At 35.3% G+C, this 21,611-nt stretch overlaps 1 protein-coding gene across 1 annotated transcript in view; it reads left to right on the top strand.

The window, feature by feature from the left end:
* The window catches only part of LRRC9 (leucine rich repeat containing 9), a 123,701-nt gene extending 105,483 nt beyond the window's left edge, over positions 1-18,218 (top strand). Inside the window, exons 27-32 of the mRNA XM_068966559.1 lie at positions 2,869-3,086; positions 5,220-5,288; positions 9,950-10,090; positions 14,818-14,962; positions 16,928-17,096; positions 18,179-18,218. Coding sequence (XP_068822660.1) covers positions 2,869-3,086; positions 5,220-5,288; positions 9,950-10,090; positions 14,818-14,962; positions 16,928-17,096; positions 18,179-18,218 — 782 coding nt within the window. The remainder of the gene's footprint in view (positions 1-2,868; positions 3,087-5,219; positions 5,289-9,949; positions 10,091-14,817; positions 14,963-16,927; positions 17,097-18,178) is intronic.
* Positions 18,219-21,611: the final 3,393 nt, after the last annotated feature.

The raw sequence follows: 21,611 nt of genomic DNA, 5'->3' as shown, positions 1-21,611 counted from the left end.
GATGGGGAAACAGTGTCAGACTTTATTTTGGGGGGCTCCAAAATCACTGCAGATGGTGATTGCAGCCATGAAATTAAAAGACGCTTACTTCTTGGAAGAAAAGTATGACCCACTTGCATAGCATATTGAAAAGCAGAGACATTACATTGCCTATAAAGGTCCATCTAGTCAAGGCTATGGTTTTTCCTGTGGTCATGTATGGATGTGTGAGTTGGACTGTGAAGAAGGCTGAGCGCCGAAGAATTGATGCTTTTGAAATGTGGTGTTGGAGAAGACTCTTGAGAGTCCCATGGACTGCAAGGATATCCAACAAGTCCATTCTAAAGGAGGTCAGTCCTGGAGGTTCATTGGAAGGAATGATGCTAAAGCTGAAGCTCCAGTATTTTGGCCACCTCATGTGAAGAGTTGACTCATTGGAAAAGACTCTGATGCTGGGAGGGATTGGGGTCAGGAGAAGGGGACGACAGAGGATGAGATGGCTGGATGGCATCACTGACTCAATGGATGTGAGTCTGAGTGAACTCCAGGAGATGGTGATGGACAGGGAGGCCTGGCGTGTTGTGATTCATGGGGTCACAAAGAGTCGGACATGACTGGGCCCCTGAACTGAACTGAATTGAATGACCTCATTTACTTAACATTAGTTACCTCTTTAAATACCCAAATACAGTCACATTCTGAGGGACTAGGGATTAGGACTTCAACATATAAATATGAAGAGACACAATTCAGTCCCATAATAAACAAGGAGGATAAATAGTGGGTGAAAGACTGAATGGCACAGTAGTAGCAGCACTGTAAAAGGTCCAGGTTAGGCCTAGTGTTGCTGTCTTTATGTCATTCAGCAAGACAGTTTCTCTGACCCTCAGTTTTCTGATGAGTAAAAAATAATATTTTCCCTGTCCTAATATGAGAATCTAATAGAAATGAAACCATTTGGTCAATTCAAGGTTCCTCTTCTTATATAAGTTCCTCTTCTTATTTATACTTACAATTATTGATTGCTACAGTAGAGAGAAATCATAGGTTGTAATGAAACAATGAGGTTCTAAAAAATGTAATATATTCTTGATTTTTTAATGTAATTGCAGTTCAAAAATATGTTGAGAAGGAATTAACAGCATGATTAAGGTATAACTAACATACAGCAAATTAGTTTATTAATAATACAGCAAAATTAGCAATGCAACAAATTAGTTTATTTAAATAAATAATTAATATATCTATTTGAATACTTATTAGAATAATCCAGTATACTCAGGAAGCATATCTTTTTTTTTTCTTTTTTAACTACTTCCTGGTACATTTTGGTCTTTTTTGTTTGTTTTATTTGGTTTTCATTTTATTTAAGTATAGTTGATTTGCAATGTTTTATTATTTTCTGGTTTACAGCAAAGTGATTCAGTTATATATATATATATATAGATAGATACATAAATTTATATACATGTATATTCTTTTTCATATTCTTTTCCAATATGGTTTAGCATAGGATATTAAATATAGTTTCCTGTACTGTATAGTAGGTCCTTGTTGTTTATCCATTCCATATATAATAGTTTGCATATGCTAGTCCCAAACTCCCAGTCCATCCTTCCTCCACCCCCTACCCCCTTGGCAACAGCAAGTCTGTTCTCTATTTGTCTCCAAGTCATTTCTTTTTTGTATGTAGATTCATTTGTGTCATGTTTTAGATTCCACAGTTTCCCTCATAGCTCAGTTGTTAAAGAATCTGCCTGCAATGCAGGAGACCCTGGTTCAATTCCTGGGTTGGGAAGATCCCCTGGAGAAGGGATAGACTATCCACTCCAGTATTCTGGCCTGGAGAATTCCATGGGGTCACAAAGAGTTGGACACAACTTAGTGACTTTCACTTTCACTTTGGATTCCACATATAAGTGATATCATATGGTATTTGTCTTTCTCTTTTTGACTTATTTCACTTAGCCCTGATAATCTCTAGGTCCATTCATGTGGTTGCAAATGAAATTATTTCACTCTTTTTTATGGCCGAGTAATATTCCGTTGTATACATGTACATCTTTATCCATTCATCTGTCGATGGACATTTACGTTGTTTCCGTGTCTTGTAAATGGACATGGCTCTTGTAAATAGTGTTGCAGTGAACATTGGAGGGGAAGTATCTTTTTGGTTTATTGTTTTCTCCAGATAAATTCCTAGGAGTGGGGTTGGTGAATAATATGGCAACTCTATTTTTAGTTTTTTGAGGCAGCTCCATACTGTTTTCCACAGTGTCTGCACCAATTTATATTCCCACCAGTAGTATAGAGGGTTTCCTTTTCTCCACACCCTCTCCAGAATTTGCTATTTGTGGACTTTTTCATGATGGCCATTCTGATCAGTGTGAGGTGGCACTTCATTGTAGTATGAATTGGATTTTCTGTAATAATGAGTGATATTGAGCATCTTTTTCATGTGCCTCTTGGCCATCTGTATTTCTTCTTTAGAGAAATGTCTATTTAGGTTTTCTGCCCATTTTTTAATTGGGTTGCTTGTTTTTCTTGTTATTGAGTTGTATGAGCTAGGAAGCATATCTTTTGCAGCACTTTTACACATCTACTTTTATCAGTATCAACTATTTTAGCACTTAACTGTTGAAGAGACAGATTGGGTCAATTCACTACATTTTCTACATCATATCTTGATCTTTCACACATAAAGGAAAAATTCACCTAGTATTATTTGATGATGATGCTACCTTCCTATAAATTAATGTTTTTCTCCTTGGAAACATGTTCTTTTAATACTTCACTTTAAAAAAATCATTTGATAAAAATATTTAAACAAAAATAGTTAATTTATTCAGTTTGGGCTCACTTGACATATCATGAGTTACCTTTTTTCAGGAAATGAAATTAGTCAAATTGAAGGACTTGACAACTTAGAAGTCCTTCAAGAATTGGTAGTGGACCATAACCGCATCAGAGCGTTTAATGATAGTGCCTTTGCCAAACCAAGCTCTCTGTTGGCACTGCACCTGGAGGAAAACAGACTACGAGAGCTGAGCAAATTACAACCTTTGGTAAAACTAGAGAAACTCTTCCTAGGATATAATAAAATCCAGGTAACATTATTTTGTTTTGTTATAAGATTTCTAAGACTTAACCCCTCTAAACAGAAAGCTGTCAAACACACCAATGAATATTTTGCTAGTGAGCTACTTATCATTTATATGACATGTAAATACTCTGGGATGCAGAAATGCTCACCCTACTTCTAGACTTATAAACCTGACCAAGCCATATGCATCCACCTGGATATCCTCTAAGAGATCTTTTTAGTTACTGACTGCTCTTGGTCCGAGCTGTTTGTGCATCTCAACCCCAGACTCCCTCTGGGCCTTTAAACTTAACATTTGTACTTGGTCTACCTGACATTTGAATCAACTCCTGATAATGAACTTTGGCTTGGCTTTAATATTCCATCTTTCCCCACTAAAGGCTTCCTGCCTTTGTTTCACCTGATCATAATTCAGCCTATTTCCATTAGGCCACTGTCCCAACCAGCCCTGCCCAAGCTGTCTTCTGAGATAGTATTGCAGATAAGAGGTATACACATAATCATACACAATCCTAACATTTCTCTTAGTATTTTGCTGATGATTGGTTAGCCCTCCTTGTACCAATTTTGTTATTTCTGCCCATACCACTAAGACAACCTTGAAGACAAACTGAACTGTGTACTGCCCTGCAAGGGCAGGGACCAAGTCTTTCTTGCCCAAATTTGTTTTAGTATATAGCATTGTGCCTGGTACTTAGTAGATACATGATTAATATTCGTTTGTGGCTCTACTTGCTGAAGTTCAGGAAGATTTTCTGGAGTGATATAAAAGCCTGAGCAGTACCCTTTTCTACCTAGCAACTATGAAATATATATACAGAGAAAATAACATCCAATTAATATATCAAGGTTCAAACAACATTCATCTGAGAAGATGAATGCCAAAGCTGGCAATGATTCTTTCAAAGCTTTATCTAGAAGAAATTTAAATTGGGAAAATTACTTCCTATAGGAACTCTTTCCAGTGATAAAAATTGAGCTAACACAAAGGATTTGTCAAATCAGACTTATATGAATCTGAGACTTTACCCAGTATCAAGCTTTACTAATAATTTCAAGGATACACATGGTTTGGGGCCTTCCTGTGGCTTCTCAAATTCTACTTCCAAGTGACCCAAAATAGGTCTAAAATTTTTTTATAGTTACTCAATGAATTGGCTAACCCCACTTGGCATTCCAGTTAAGAGTAGGAGCATATCAAGAACCGTTTCATTACTGTGAACTAGCAACCACCTTACGGAGAAGGCAATGGCACCCCACTCCAGTACCCTTGCTTGGAAAATCCCATGGATGGAGGAGCCTAGAAGGCTGCAGTCCATGGGGTGGCTGTGGGTCGGACACGACTGAGCGACTTCACTTTCACTTTTCACTTTCATGCATTGGAGAAGGCAATGGCACCCCACTCCAGTGTTCTTGCCTGGAGAATCCCAGGGACAGGGGAGCCTGGTGGGCTGCCATCTATGGGGTCACACAGAGTTGGACACTACTGAAGTGACAGCAGCAGCAGCAGCAACCACCTTAAGCTAATCATGTTGCCTAAATTTTGTCAGCAGTAGCATTTAAAAAATAATTTTGCAAAAACTAAAATGTATTTGCAAACTTTCACCAATGTTAAATAATGATAAATAATCTCATTCAGTAGCAAAAGCAACTCATTTAACTAGAGAAACAGTTTTTCAACCATATATATTCTCAGCAAATATGTCAGTATTCAGTCCATTCAACATGACATGCTCCTTCCTGGTTAATGTTGTGCTTGATATATACCTTTGAAATTGTTTAGACTAGATTCACCTCCTTTTCCACACATCTAGGTTAGTCCTCTTAGGAATTAACCAAATACAATCTGAATTTTAGAATAGATCATAACTCTTCTGAAAAAAATATGGTCTTTCCTAACAAGGGCTGCTGTATGGCCTGTTTTCCGTGTTGGCACATCATCTTTACCCAATCATGTATTTGAAATCAATAGTGAACAGATCTATCTTTAATCAACAATACAGAATATTGTCACTCAAGCTCATTTCAGAAGATTCAACTCGTTACAATACAACACCTACATATAATAACTTCAAATAAGCACATATTTGAAGATGTTGGATAACCAAATAATAATTTACTGCTTAATTTTTAATAGGATATGGCAGAACTGGAAAAACTTGATGGTATCTCTTCCCTCAGAGAACTTACAGTTTATGGCAATCCGGTGAGTGTTATTTTTCTAATTTATCAGTTAATTTACTTAAAATGTAATCTATAGTTGTATATAATTTATTTTTATATACTGTGATAAGATATTTAATTTTACCTGTTTCCACATGCAAGTTACTCAATTTATTATTGACAAGTACAATTTATTGACTAGTGTCTTCTTCCAACTGATTACAATATAAATTGCCATTGTCGTATACAACAGGGTCTACTTCTTGGTTCTACTTTGTATTCATTGGTCTATTTGTCAGTCCCTATAACAATATCAGTCTATGTTAATTACTAAAGTTTTATAGTAAGTCTTGATATCCGGTAGAGTAGGAACCTCTAATTTTCCCTCTTCCTCCTTCTCTCTTTTCTTCACTGTCTTAGCTATCCTTGGCCCTTTATACTTCATGTGAGTTTCAGGAAACAGCTTCTCAAGTTATATGAGAATCTTGTTGATAATTTAATTGGAAATTGGAATTGCATTGTATTTATAAATTAATTTTGTGGAAAATTTGCCACTTTTACTGTTGGAGTCTTTGAAGGGATAAAATAGGCAACTACCCTTACTCACCTAACATTTGAACAAACTGAGAAATATGACAGTGGCGGACAGAGAAGTGAGAATGTTTTGCTTAGTTTAGAATTTTGACAAAGCTAAATGGTCCTGCCAACAGTTGCCAGAATTAATCCTGATGACTCAGATGGAAGGATATATACCTTCTCCTGCAGGAGCAAAAGCAATAAGCAATTTCTGAAGAGAAAAGACAGGAACTAAACATGACCAGTTTAATCTTCCCAGATTTATCAGTTAAGTCACTGCTTCCCCAAGTAGAGGAGTGAAGGGACTGAGAGAGCCAGTAGTGCCACATCATAGAGTTACTTCCGCCAAGAAAGAAACACAGTAAGCAGTCTCCCCCAATATTTTTAGCTTTCATCCTTCTCATTCACAAACATAAATATCCCTGTGTTTATTTTATGTCCTTCAATAAAAGTCTGTGATTTTTATTGTAAGTTTTAGTCATCTTTGGTTTAATCATCCTCCTGTTTTAGTTTTTTTTCATTTCTGTTATTTTAATAGCTGTTTTAAACAATATCTTTTTTATATTTTTCTAGTTGTTTGCTGCTAGAGTATAGAAATTCTGATTTTTTTGCATATTACTCTTTATCCAAATAGCTTCTGAACTCTCTCTTAAATTCTAATGGATTGTAAATTTTGTTGGATTTTCTCTGGAGACAATCATAATATTTGCAAACAATGACTCTAATCTTTCTTTCTAATCCATATGGTTTTATTTCCTTTACATCTCTCAGTGTACTGACTAGGATGTCTAATATAGTATTGAATATACACACTCATAGTTACTGAGTATTCTTCAAAGAATACTTCTGAATTGTCACTATTAAATATGATGTTTGCTGTAGGTCATGGGTAGATAACCTTCAGCATTTTAAGGCAGTCCCTTTCTAATTCCAGTTTGCTACTTGTTCTTATGAGGAATGGACACTGGATTTTAACTAATTGGTTATATAGTATTTATCTTTAATCTGTTAATATACAAATTAAATTAATAGAATATAGTGCTAAACCATCCTTAAATTCCTGGGATGAATATTACTTGGTCATCTTTTATACTTTACTGGATTCAAGTTGTTAAAATTTCATGTAACATATTTGTGACCCCAGGGACTATACAGTCCATTGAATTCTCCAGGCCAGAATACTGGAATGGGTAGCCTTTCCCTTCTCCAGGGGATCTTCCCAACCCAGGGACTGAACCCAGGTCTCCCACATTGCAGGCAGATTCTTTACCAGCTGAGCCACCAGGGAAGTCCAAGAATACTGGAGTGGGTAGCCTATCCCTTCTCCAGGGGAATCTTCCTGACCCAGGAATCAAACTGGGGTCTCCTGCCATTCCAGGCAGATTCTTTACCAGCTGAGCTAGAGAGAACTCTCCAATTAATTTTATGAGGCAAAACAGCATTGATCAACTTGAAAAGAATACCATAAGAGAACAAAATCATAATAATTTTACTTATCTCTACTTCCACAGAGACATGTTGAACTTCCCTGGTAGCTCAGTTGGTAAAGAATCTGCCTGCAATGTAGGAGTCGATTGCTGGGTTGGGAAGATCCCCTGGAGAAGGGATAGGCTACCCACTCCAGTATTCTTGGGCTTCCATGGTGGCTTGGCTAGTAAAGAATCTGCCTGCAATGCAGGAGACCTTGGTTTGATCCCTGGGTTGGGAAGATCCCTTGGAGAAGGCAACTGGCTACCCATTCCAGTATTCTGGCCTGGAGAATTCCATGGACTATGTAGGCCATGGGGTCGCAAAGAGTCGGACATGACTGAATGACTTTCACTTCCACTTCCTCTCTTTTTCTAGTCTATGAATTAATTTATATAAAAGAAGACTTGTGTGTTCCTTGAAGGATAATTAGATCTTATCTCTAAAACCATCTGAACTTAATTTTTTTTGAAGTTAGACTTTGAACAACTTATTCAAATTCTCTGACATGACTGAGAGACTTAACTGAATTGGATATATATCTAGTCATTTTCTATTAAACTGATAAGAACATATACTACAATATACTTAAGAACATACACTGCTGCTGCTGCTAAGTCACTTCAGTCGTGTCCGACTCTGTGCAACCCGATAGACAGCAGCCCACCAAGCTACTCTGTCCCTGGGATTCTCTAGGTAAGAATACTGGAGTGGGTTTCCATTTCCTTCTCCAATGCATGCATGCATGCTAAGTCGCTGCAGTCATGTCCGACTCTGTGTGACCCTACGGACAGCAGCCCACCAGGCCCCTCCGTCCACAGGATTCTCTAGACAACAATACTGGAGTGGGTTGCCATTTCCTTCTCCACTAAGAACAGATACTAAGTTCAATATTGAGAACTTAAATTTTTCAAGAAAATTGTCCTTTTATCTAACTTTAGATGTACTTCCATCATAATACTTTCATAAATTTTTAAAATCTTGATTATATCTGTGTTTTGTCACCTATTTTATAGCTAAATTTTTTTTTGTTTTTTCTCTCTTATATTTGATGAGTCTTACTATCATACTAATCTCTTCAAATAACCATATTTTGGCTTTATTAAGTATAATTTTTCTTTTTTTAGTTCATTAATTTCTACCCTCTATCTTTAGTTTCTTGGAATTACTTTTTAAAAAGAATCTGAAGTAGTAGAATGCCTACTCATTAACTTTTAATATTTCTTCTAAATTAAAAATTTTAGGATACAAAATACTGCTTTAGCAACAGCCTAAAAGTTTTGATATGTAGTGTTTTTCCTGTAATTTCTTAGAATCTACTTTACAAAAGATTTCTTTTTTAACTGTGAATTATTGAAGTATGATAATTTCAAACCTATTATATATTTTTAGTTATCTCTTTGTCATTTATTTCTAGTGTTGCTATATTTTAATCAGAAGAGACAGTTTATACATTCTTTGGTTTTATGAAACTTGCTTTGTGGCCTAGAATGTGGTTATTTTTTAAACTCAGTTTATGACTTAGACATCACTCTTCATTAATATATATGTATCTACTACATTAAAAAAATAGATTATTTATTCCCTTTTGATAATGTTTCTTTCTTCCTTCCTTTCAATCACAAACAGTGCCTCATACATCTTCTGTGTTGTCAGTCCCCCAGATCATATCCATATTCAGAGATTTGCTAGAAGATTTGCTAAAAGTCATAGGACTTAGCATATAGTTGTACTCATGGCTAAAGGTTTATTACTGTGACATAATGAGGATACAAAGCCAGGTGATGAAGAAAAAAAAACATAAGCAGAGTCAAGGAATCCATGTGCAAGGTTCCTTATGCTTTTTTCCTTACATGAGGGAGTCACAGTGTACACTCTTCACCCAATAACAAGTATGTTATTTTCTGACCAAGAAACCCATTAGATTTAATGGATTTCAAGGATTTTTTTTTGGAGGCTTGTCACATAGTTACCCTCTGCCTATCACATACAAAAATTCCAGGACCTCAGAAGGAAAGCAGGTTGAACAAGAATCCTACTGTTTGTAAAAGTAGTGTAGGCATAATGAATTACCTTTATCACTTAAGGAATGGTGGGAAATCTTCCAAAATCCAAGTACCAAACACTTGTTAAAACTTACCCTTGCAAACAGATCCTTCTAAAGTTAACAGCCTCAAACCAACTATGTTAACTCTTTTATACACTTTCTCATGCATATATGCAAGTAATTTTAGAGTAGGTTAACACTATGAAGTGATGATTCATACAGTTCAACAGATATGCATTGAATTAAATTGAATAGTACCTATGGGAAATTGTAAGTTTCAAACTAATTACTTATAAGTAAACTTTTATAATATAATCCTGTTCATGAGTTGGGTTGCCTGTAGTTAATGAACAATATCATATACTCTTCAAAGAAACTAAACCTCCACATAGTAGCTTTGGTTTAAAAAAAAAAAAAAAGAAGCTCTTATCTTCATTTAGCATAACAGAAAATTGAGAAATTTTTAAAAAGGGAGTTTGTATCATTTAATACTATATATTAGCTGTTACCTGTCATCTTTGCTGTCTATGCTAAATAACCTTCTCTATAAAGGTTAATCTTTGAAATAAAGAGCTTTTTAAAGGAATGAATTGTTATTTTTTAACTTTATTCAGATTTGTAGAAAAATGCTACATCGCCACGTGCTTATATTTCGACTGCCTAACTTACAGATGTTAGATGGAATTCCTGTGAATTCAGATGATAGGGCAAAAGCTGAATTTCACTTCTCTGAACTACAAGCAAAGAAAAATTCGGTAATAATTATTTACACTTTTCCTTTTAAAATATATAAATTAGTAGTAGATGAACATTATGTCATGATTTTTACTTAAAGTTTAAATCTAGTGTATGATGCTTCTATAGACTATTTTAGCATGTATTTAATGATTATTATCAAAAGCAGCTTGATCTGGTGAATAGAGCACATACACACACATAGAAACTAGGAAAGCTGCTTATTCTAAAAACATACTTTAATGTAGAGCGAGTTATTTAAAACTGTGTGCCTCTTGCTCCATATGTCAGGTGCTGCTAGAAGTTAAGAAACTATAACAAAGCATTCTTATAAACTGTGACTAACAATAAAACTCTTTCCCTTTCTATCTCCTAAATGGAAAAAGTTTTATTGTTCATGGGCCTTTTGCCCATGAACCCTAGTAAGATATCTGACTTTTGATAGGAAAGAGGTTAGAGAGGAAAGAAGCCACAGAAGCATATCATTTGGCAATTCTATCATTGACCACCAGGATTTTTCATAGCCATCTTTAAATTAACACAGAAAAGCTAAGGTTTTTGAGCAAAGAAGTAATATTATTAGAGCTGTGCCTTTGCAAAGTTTAAGGAAGAAGAGCCTAGAGGCAGAGAAATCAACTAAGAGGTTTTTAGGATAATCCAAGAGAGAAATTATGAAGACCTGGACTAGGGTGGGGCAATGAAATGTAAGTAAACCTCTAATGTAAGTGAAAGCCAGAGAGCAAGGGCATTAGTCAGTGAACAAAGATTACTTTTAAAAGTTAATTGAAGAGGAAAGAGATAAGACTACTGTAGATGCTTTCACTTATCTCACTGGCTTACCCCATACTCTCCATTCCCTCTATAAAACAAACTAACCAATTCCTAGCACTTAATACTAGTAGGCTCCTCTCTGCCTTCAGCAACAGAATCAGATTTATTAAAAGTTGGCTATGTTTTTTCAAAACTTATGCCAATCTTTTATTTTAAATAAATAGATATACAAGTACAAATTTTAAATTATTATTTCCATGTTTCTTTGAAAACCAAATGAGATCCTCTGCAGAATCTGGATAAAGATGAACTATACACATACACAAATAATATCAAATTAGATTGGGAGAGAAAAAAAACCCTGCAAAATAAGGGAGAGAATTATAACAAGTCAGATAAAATATGTGGGGAAATTTTTAAAAATCTAGGCAGTTTCTTGTATTCAAATTTTCTCCATATGTTGTTGAATTCTTGTTACTTTAATGAAACCAAACTGGAAATTGTGGTGGCTTTATCAATCAGACAAAATACCAGTCAAAGGATACTTCCTTACAGAAAAGGCCTTGGCCCTTCATCCAAAGATGGGTGGGCACATGTACTTTATGTTTTAAAATCTTTTAAAGGATTATAAAAAGATTACAGATCTAATTCTTATTATTTCCTGGACTTTTTTTTATTAACCAAGGGGATTCTATTACAGATTGAAATAACTGTAGAGACCTGTGAAACTTACAGTTGTACAATGTTAATAAAGATTATCTATATTAGGCAAAGGAAATTGGTTCATATACAGGTTATATCTACAAAAGTTTTTCTATGAAGTATGCTTTGTGAAAAACAGTGTTAGCTACTAATCTATATGATACAATTGAGAGCACCATCTAAATGTCGTCTACCAAAATTATTGTCACAGTTTCTAATCTTTAAAAAGAGAACAAAGAAAATTTAGTCCAAAGATTTAAGCTTCCTTTCCCTTTCTTTTATATTCCATAAGCAAGTCACTTCTTGCTTCCAGAAGTGAAAAACTAAACAAAACTTTAGTTTCCTGTTATAACAAATTACCTCAATTTTAGTATCTTCAGACAACACAAATTTATTACCTTAAAATTCTAGAGGTTCTAAGTCCAAAAATTAGTCCTGTAGAGCTAAAAGCACAAGTATTGGCAGGGCTGCAATATCTTCTGGAAGCTCAAGAGAATTTGGTCTTTGCCTTTCAGCCTTCTAGAGGCTATCTGCATCCCTTGGCTCGTGGCCCTCTCCCAACAAATAGCATAACTTTGGCCTCAGCTTCCATCATAACATCTTCTCTCCATTGTTATAAGGATGTTTGTGATTGTAATGGGCCTACCTAGTTAATACGGCATAATCTTTCCCCATCTCAAAATCCTTAATTTAATTATATCTGTACAGTCCATTATACCACAAAAAGCATTCACAAGTTTTGGAGATTGGGATGTGGACATCTTGGTGGGGGTAGCATTATGCTATCTACCATACCACTTATGTGAGGCCTCTAGTGAGAGATCTATACGAATTGTAACATTAAATTTTATAAATTCTATTTTAAGGTAATGCTGGCTACATTTAAAAAATTCCATATAACTTCCTAAATACTAAATTCCTTATGAAGAAATCACTCAGAGCAACTTCAAAGATATCAGTTTTCATATATATTTGTAATTGGTTTAATATAGCAAAAAAAGACATAAACTCAAATTTTAGTCATTGATGGATGTGTATTTCACTAAAAGTTTTTCTTGTTTGCTTCTTTTCTATTTATCATATAGTGAACTAACATTTCCCCCAGTGTATACTATGATTTTGGAGAAGGCAGTGGCACCCCACTCCAGTACTCTTGCCTGGAAAATCCCATGGATGGAGGAGCCTGGAATGCTGCAGTCCATGGGGTCACTGAGGGTCAGACATGACTGAGTAACTTCACTTTCACTTTGCACTTTCATGCATTGAAGAAGGCAATGGCACCCCACTCCAGTGTTCTTGCCTGGAGAGTCCCAGGGACGGGGGAGCCTGGTGGCTGCCATCTATGGGGTCGCACAGATTCGGACACAACTGAAGCGACTTAGCAGCAGCAGCATACTATGATTTGTTTTCAGTGATTCTAGATACCTATTCTTGCTATTTGAATTAGTGCCATATGTAAGAATGGAAAAAATATCTTTCCATTTATCCTATATATATATTTTATTTAAAAGTTAGGTTTTTTAATATTCATTTATATATGATTAGTAAAATAAAGGGAGCATTTGAAGTCTTTATTTCAGATAAACCTATTTTTTAAGATGCAATAATAATTTTTATTTTCCTATCCAGAACAAAATTGAGTTATTATTTCATTTAGCTGTTCAGAAGACACAAGAATAGAATACTTTTCAAGTTTATCAGCTCATTCTAATGTATTTTCCTTTGTTTTAGTTGCTGCTGTTCTTTTTTTTTAACAGTAAATAAAGAGGGAATAAATAAAATGTAAAGTTGCCCTTTAAACCATAACATTTTGGTGCTTTGGTTTCAGAAGAAATTTGACAGCTTTCTAGATTAGTGATGGGAAGAAACTCCAATGAAAGAATTAGTTAGGGAATTTGGGATCTGCTTTACTAAAAGGCTTGATACCTTAGTGCTCATTACAAAGCTGCATTTTGGTTACATTTACTGAAATATGGTGGCTCAGATGGTAAAGCGTCTGTCTACAATGCAGGAGACCTGGGTTCGAGCCCTGGGTGGGAAAGATCCCCTGGAGAAGGAAATGGCAATCCACTCCAGTACTATTGCCTGGAAAATCCCATGGACAGAGGAGCCTGGTAGGCTACAGTCTATGGGGCGGCAAAGAGTCGGACACGACTGAGCAACTTCAATTTCACTTTTCACTTTCACTGAAATATGAGGGAAATGTATAATTTTACACAAATGCATAAGCCTATATCTCTAAATAAATTGAATCATATATTCAGAATTCATATTTTTTAAAGTATAAACAAGGTAAGTCTTACTAAAGACATAGTAGGCATACATTTCTAGGGAAACCAATAGTTTCCAGTTTATAATACCCCTCTCTTCCATTTGTTGATTCCTGAAGCTCTTTTACAAACCTCTTAATTCGGAAATTCTGTGTACAGAGGAGGCTGGTGGGCTATAGTCCATGGGGTCGCAGAGTTGTACTGAACAGCTAACACTTTCACTTTAATTCTCAATTAACATAAAATGTAAACACTGTTTAGAGGGTTAGTGCACTCACTAAAAGTGATTGTTGTAAGATGCTTTTCTTGTGTTAAGTCGTTTCATTCGTGTCCGACTCTTTTCAACCCCACGGACTATAGCCCACCAGGCTCCTCTAGGTCCATGGGATTCTTCAGACAAGACTCCTAGTGGGTTCCCATGCCCTCCTCCAGGGGATCTTACCAACTCAGGGATCGAACCCACACATCTTATGTCTCTTGCATTGACAGGCAGGTTCTTTACCACTGCACCGCCTGGGAGGCCAAATGCTTTTCTTAGTCCCCACTTTATTTAATTGTTTTTGAAAAACTAATTAACTGCAAGACAATTGAAGAGGTAGTGTGAGGAGCACAAAGATGTAGAAGATACAACTCTTACCATCCAGAAACTCCTGTTCAGAAAAAAAGATACTACAAAAGAGGAAAGGCTTAATTCTCATTTTTCTAATTTTACACTTACCACATTATGACCCTTTGGAATGGGGAGGCGCCCATCACATTAAATTGTAGTGATGTGTACAGTGCAGTCTGAAAAAAATAATAAGGTTCTGATGGGGGGTTAAGGACCTCAAAGTCTGTCTGTTTCACCTTTTTTGCCTCTCTACCAACTCTGAGTTTAGGCAACCATTCAATTTCTGACCTAAAAAATTTTAAGTTGAATTTCAAATGGGGCTTGTGGTAAGGCTAAGCCTATTGATCTGAGTTTTAGAGGCAAGGTGTTCTTAACTTTTATTTTTATCATGTAGTTTATTCCTGTTACCAGCTCTCCTGTGGATGGTGCATCGTTTAGCCAACTGAAAGCTCCTCCCATAAAGATAACAAATGTAATTCTGCCTGGTGGATTTAGCCATTACTTGGGATCTGACTTCACTTTAACTCCTGAAGTTGAAGGTATTTTGAGAGTTTCTGAATGAATGTAAAAAAAAAAAAAAAATACTCCATTTGATACAAAAATCTCACTTTGATTTCTAATACTACTTAAAATTGTATATTTTGAATTTACAGATTTACACTTCCTAAAAGTGAATTTGTGTTCAAGTTTCATGTGATCATTCTGATTTCAAAGAATCTATAGTATTTTTTGGTTCTACTCAACTACTAATATGTTGTAGTTAAAGATTTGCTTGCAATTTGAACTTTGTGATACTTACTGGATTTTTCTTGGGATTTCCTTTCAAACCTTTTATTCTATTTTGTGTATTTCAGAGCAAATGACTACTAAAACCTATAGTGCATTCTGCTAAAAGTAGAGGTTTAAAAATATTCATAATAACAGACTCTTGGTGCTTAAAGTGTGTCTTACAAAGAGAAGGTCAAACTTCATCCTTGAAACCACAATATTATTTTATATATTCATGAAGCTAGTAGTAGGGAAGTGTTTCAAGAGGTAGCTCTGTAAAGGAAGGGAATATATTAAAAGGTCAAGGCATGGAAATGGTTCATTCTATTATTACATTTGCATTCAGGCCTAGATGAAGCCTTTTCCCTAATTCCAGATGTTGGCTGGCTATCATTTTTATGAAATTGGGGGTAGCTAGAAGATCTTGCTTCTTGGAAGGAATGCTATGACAAAACTAGATAGTGTATTAAAAAGCAGAGATATCACTTTGCCAACAAAGGTCTGTATAGTCAAAGCTATGGTCTTTACAGTAGTCATGTATGGACATGAGAGTTGGACCATAAAGGAGGCTGAGCACTGAAGAATTGATGCTTTCAAACTATGATGTTGGAGAAGACTCTTGAGAGTCCCTTGGACTGCAAGGAGATCAAACCAGTCATTCCTAAAGGAAGTCAACCCTGAATACTCATTGGAAGGACTGATGGTGAAGCTGAAGCTCCAATACTTTGACCACCTGATTGCAAAGAGCTGACTCATTGGAAAAGACCCTCATGCTGGGAAAGACTGAAGGCAAAAGGAGAAGAGGTCAGCAGAGGATGAGATGGTTAAATAGCATCACCGACTCAATGGACATGAACTTGGGGAAACTCCCGGAGATAAGGAGGCACAGGGAGACCTGGTGTGCTGCAGTCCCTGAGGGCTCACCTCTTCCATTCTTTTTAACATCCCACTTTGCCTCAGACTACTGTTAGACAATAAAATTCTAAAACTGAGTATCACAATAATGATAAAATGATCTAAAACCCTACTAAGAATAGTAGATCTCTCTATGGAGTTATTCTTAAAAGAAATTCAATTTTTAAAAATCCAATATAATTTAGTCTAAGATGTTATTTTTTTAACTTATTCTTTATACTTTTACTTCCTTATAGCTTTAAGATTTAATCATAGTGAGAATTTTAATGCTTTTGTCCAGAAGACATAACTATCAGTAAAACTGGATATAACAAATTGTTATTAGCCTCCTTAAGAGTACAGTTTCATCACTAGCATCCTCAGGAATGTCTTCAATATCTTCTTTTGCGGGGGGGAGGTTGGGGATTAGTTCAACCCTGGATTCATTTCCATAATTTTTTCCTGAGGTATCTTTAAGATTCATTGTGCAACTACTTTTTAGGATTTTCTGGAAAAGTCCTATTTTTTTCCTATTTTCTGAGTATATTACCCCAATTTTTGCTTGAGAAGTATGGTCACTTTATCTATATATTTATTTACAGCACACAGCTCTGGATATTTATATTTTTTAAAATTACCAAGAAAGTATCAAATTGATTCACTAACTCAGAAAATTTTAAACCGCATTTAAGTACTAGAAATATATTCCAATTTTAACTTTTATTTAAAATTTTTAATTCATGCTGTGAAATGTGTATAGCATACAGTCAACTGAAGGACAACCATAGCTTATTAATTTATTTTATTAATGCCTTTCATTGTTTCATAATTCCTAATTGCAGACAAAAAAAACAAGAATGCAGGGATTCTAACAAATAATCCTCGGAGCATCCATGCAGAAATAGCTTTTCGGCAACTCAGAGGGATAAATCTCTCTCCATCTCTTTTATCGCATCAGAATATGGCATCTCCAAGTGCACAGATGTACCAGAGCAACCAGGATGAGGGAAGGTAAAGCTATTCTGTGTTTTAATATCACTTCTCATCATAAAACCTCCCAAATTTGCTAATCATGTATAGAAATAGGAAATATTGTTATATACTATTATCCATTTACTCTGTGAGCTGGGGGAAGACTGTCAGCATAAGGCTTATTCTCTCACATTCACCGAATCTTTCTCAAAATCCAGCATATACATCATAATTCAAACAGAAATGGCTTTCAAGGTAGAATAGTGCTCGCCTTGTACTTATGTGAGGGACCATTGAAACAACTACGGGAACCACTTTTAATGGTATTATCTCCCAAGTCATTTCTACTTACTGAATATGCAAAGCAGTTCACTTATATTTGATAAATTCAACTCTGAAATCACAAAGGCTGAGAATTATGTAAATTCTTCAGACTTCTTGTAATTCCCACTTGCCCCTCCTCCAGTTAGGATCCTAGTCCTTAGAGGCCAGCTGAAGGCCTAAGAACCTGATATTCATATTAAGATTTCACTCTGCTGCTCAAAACCTATCCACCCAGATTTCCAGTTAATATTTGCCCTCTAGCTTCTTTGTAGCCAATCTCTGGAACACCTATTAAGCCTGGCTCTTGCTGTACTGACTTCCCTGCTATAATCAGGCATGTCCCACTAAGTATATATTTACTGAGTATACTATGTGGATATCACGGGCTTCCCTGGTAGCTCAGCTGATAATCTGCAGTGCAGGAGTTCCCAGTTCAATTCCTGGTTGGGAAGATCCCCTGGAGAAGGGAATGGCAATTCACTCCAGTATTCTGGCCTGAAGAATTCCATGTACAGAGGAGCCTGGCAGGCTACAGTCCATGGGGTTGCAAAGAGTTGGACATGACAGCAACTTGCACTTCACTTTATGTTGATATCATATTTTTATATCAATGGGTTATCCCCACGATAACCTTACAGTTAGTCAAAAACATGATATTTTTTCTCTCTTGTGGTGTCTTTTTGTAATTGTACACATATAAAATACAAAAATTATTTACTTCAGAATTACCTTAAGTTAGCTGATCCATTAAGAAATTGTCACCACTACTTAACTCATAAATATTTTGTTTCTGACAGAATTCCTGGCAGCCACTTTCCAAGATCAAATCGAATGTAACTGCCTAGAGAACTGAATATACACCAAGAAACCTATTTCTGCTTAGAAGTTGTGCAAAAACTAGCAGACAGTGTTGGTGATAAAAAAATATATATAAGATAATCATATTACTTATGTTACTGAAACAGTCCAGTTCCATATGAAGATAATCTCTATCATCCTTGGTGACTTTTATTTAATATCACCTCTCTTAAACTTTCTTTACAGTTACCTTATTCATTTGATTTTCTGTGTTAGAAAAATCATGAAATATACAACAATTTGAAAAGATACAAGGGACATAAAATGAAGTCCAAAGAATCAAATATTTAGTCCTGTTATTGGAAGCATTTAGTTGTAAAATCTCATTTTGACTTGATATATAAAGATACTAAGCAAAGGTAATTTTAGGAAATAAGTATGTTTTCATTTGTAGAATATCTATCCATTTAGGCTTATCTAAAACTAAAGCATACATTTCTTACCAAACACAACTATTCTTAAATCAGGTTGAGTTTTGTTAGTTGAACTACAGATTAGTTTTTTTAGGACTATATATATTTTTAAATAGCATTAAATGGGGTTTGTCCTAAGAATTATTTAGAGATGTAAATCATAAGCATCAATAATACTTCCTGAAGATGGCTAACTATGAGTGCAACTCATGCTACAGGAATAAAAGAATACTATTTCATATATAAAATCCACTAAATGTGCCCATAGCAATATAATTTTACAACTAAGTTGTAGGCTAAGTAAACAGATGTTCAAAATGAGTGGACACATTTAAAATTTGGACTCATATTTCACTGGAAATAATTTTTCTAAAATAATTATATTGCAGACTACTAGGACAAATCTCAAATCAATCAAATGTGGTTTTGAATATTAAACACAGTTCTTTCAATGATTAAATTGCCAATCATATTTTTATATCAAAAGGTCCCATGATTCATGAAGTATTCTGTTTAAATTTTTCAGGTAGCAGTTCAACATTGCATATAATTTTCATATTATTTTATGTGTTCCTTACATGAAAATAAATTATTTTTACTGAAATATTTGTATTTTATAATCTATCTGGAAATAGTTGTAAGGATATTTTGGAAATTCCAATGTACATGCAATAATTTTGTGTCTTTAAATGCTGTATGTTTGTAACTTAATCATGTAATATTTAAAATTTCAAACCTAATACAGATTGATTTTACCCTTCTTAATGCATGGTGTTTAAACTATTACTCTAAGGTACAAATAAGATCCTTTGTTTAGAAAGGAACTATGCAGTTCTTAAGATGTCCAGAAGATGTCTTTGTCACCCTTTAGTTTTGAAAACTGCTTTCACTAGTGTTGTGATAAGCATCTGCTCATTATTATTTGCTACTAACTTGACATCATTTGCTTTTTCTTCCTCTCATGATTATGTGTAAGTGAAATGCTCAGTATGTTCTACTTTTATAGTAAAAAGTGTCTTTGTAAATAATAAACTGAATGGGAAAAACAGGTTTTCACTGGAGAAAAATTTACAAGAGTAGAAAAGTATAAAGCAGGAAAAACATATCTTATTCAGCATCCACTTAATGTTTGAAATTTTTTTTTCTTAGCCATTTTTTCTATGCATTTCTAATATATTTGAGATCTACCATTTGATTTTTTATGAACACATTGTTCAATTGAGATATTTTTATTATAACATTTTAATTAAATCTGAATTTCTTCCTGAAAGTAAATTTGTAATAATTTAATAGTAACAAACACTGAGAATAATAACATACATATTTAGGCATTTCTGGGTGCTGTACAGAAACAGACACTGACTCAACCTTAAGAACATTTTAATATAAATAAATAATTCCATATGAAAGCAATGAGGGGATGATTACTAAGATAATTGGCATAGTAGTTCTGAAGATTATTCTACCATGAAAGCAGATGATGATACAAAATACTCCCCTAGGATTGCCCAGACAGGTTAAGTTGTTGGCTATGTGAAGTTCTTAAAGCAATATTTATAACTTCATCCCCTTCCTATTCAACAAAACAAATGAAAATATGATTGAACATGAGAGATGTTTTTACAGATCTGCTTTAGATCTGCTCTAAATGATGTTTTTTAAGTAAATCAACTGTGAAATTTTACATTATTCATAATACACTTCACCACCAATTAAAACAAGCAAGTAGTACTTATTTTTATAAACCACTAGTCCATATTTTTGGCTTCCCTAGTGGCTCAGTGGTAAAGAATCTGTCTGCCAATGCAGGAGACTCAGGTTTGATCCCTGGGTTGGGAACATCCCCTGGAGAAGGAAATGTCTACCCACTCCAGTATTCTTGCCTAGGAAATCCCATGGACAAAGGAGCCTGGTGGACTATATAATCCATGGGGTTGCAAAGCAGTTTAGTGACTAAACAACAAATAATAACAATCCTAATAGCTTATGAAGTAGATACAATATGCACTGTCTACATTCATAGATTAAAAAAAAAAAATGGCCCTAACAGGAAAAGATATCACACCAAATTTTATATTCTTTCAACTCTAAATTCATTGCTTTTTCAGTTATTGCAGATGAACTGACATGTAACCATTCCCAATGTGCTGTTTAATCAGCTGTCGTTGAGCCCTAATGTGTGTAGAAACTGAAAACTATTCATTTTCTTTCAGTGTATATAGCTTAGGGAAAATGTTTAAATTCTACAGCAAAATTAGTTCTTGTAGTTGAGTTCAGTTCAGTCGCTCAGTCGTGTCTGACTCTGCAACCCCATGAATTGCAGCACGCCAGGCCTACCTGTCCATCACCAACTCCTGGAGTTCACTCAGACTCATGTCTATCAAGTCAGTGATGCCATCCAGCCATCTCATCCTTTGTCGTCCCCTTCTCCTCCTGCACCCAATCCCTCCCAGCATCAAAGTCTTTTCCAATGATTCAGCTCTTCACATGAGGTGGCCAAAGTACTGGAGTTTCAGTTTTAGCATCATTCCTTCCAAAGAAATCCCAGGGCTGATCTCCTTCAGAATGGACTGGTTGGATCTCCTTGCAGTCCACGGGACTCTCAAGAGTCTTCTCCAGCTCCACAGTTCAAAAGCATCAATTCTTTGGCGCTCAGCTTTCTTCACAGTCCAATTCTCACATCCATACATGACCACAGGAAAAACCATAGCCTTGACTAGACGGACTTTAGTCGGCAAAGTAATATCTCTGCTTTTGAATATGCTATCTAGGCTGGTCATAACTTTTCTTCCAAGGAGTAAGCGTCTTTTAATTTCATGGCTGCAATCACCATGAAATTTTGGTGATTTTGGAGCCCCAAAAAATAAAGTCTGACACCGTTTCCACTGTTTCCCCATCTATTTGCCATGAAGTGATGGGACCAGATGCCATGATCTTTGTTTTCTGAATGTTGAGCTTT

This window comes from Capricornis sumatraensis, chromosome 2 (assembly GCF_032405125.1).
Source record: "Capricornis sumatraensis isolate serow.1 chromosome 2, serow.2, whole genome shotgun sequence".
Taxonomy (NCBI): Eukaryota; Metazoa; Chordata; class Mammalia; order Artiodactyla; family Bovidae; genus Capricornis; species Capricornis sumatraensis.
This window is presented reverse-complemented; position numbering and strand designations above follow the sequence as displayed.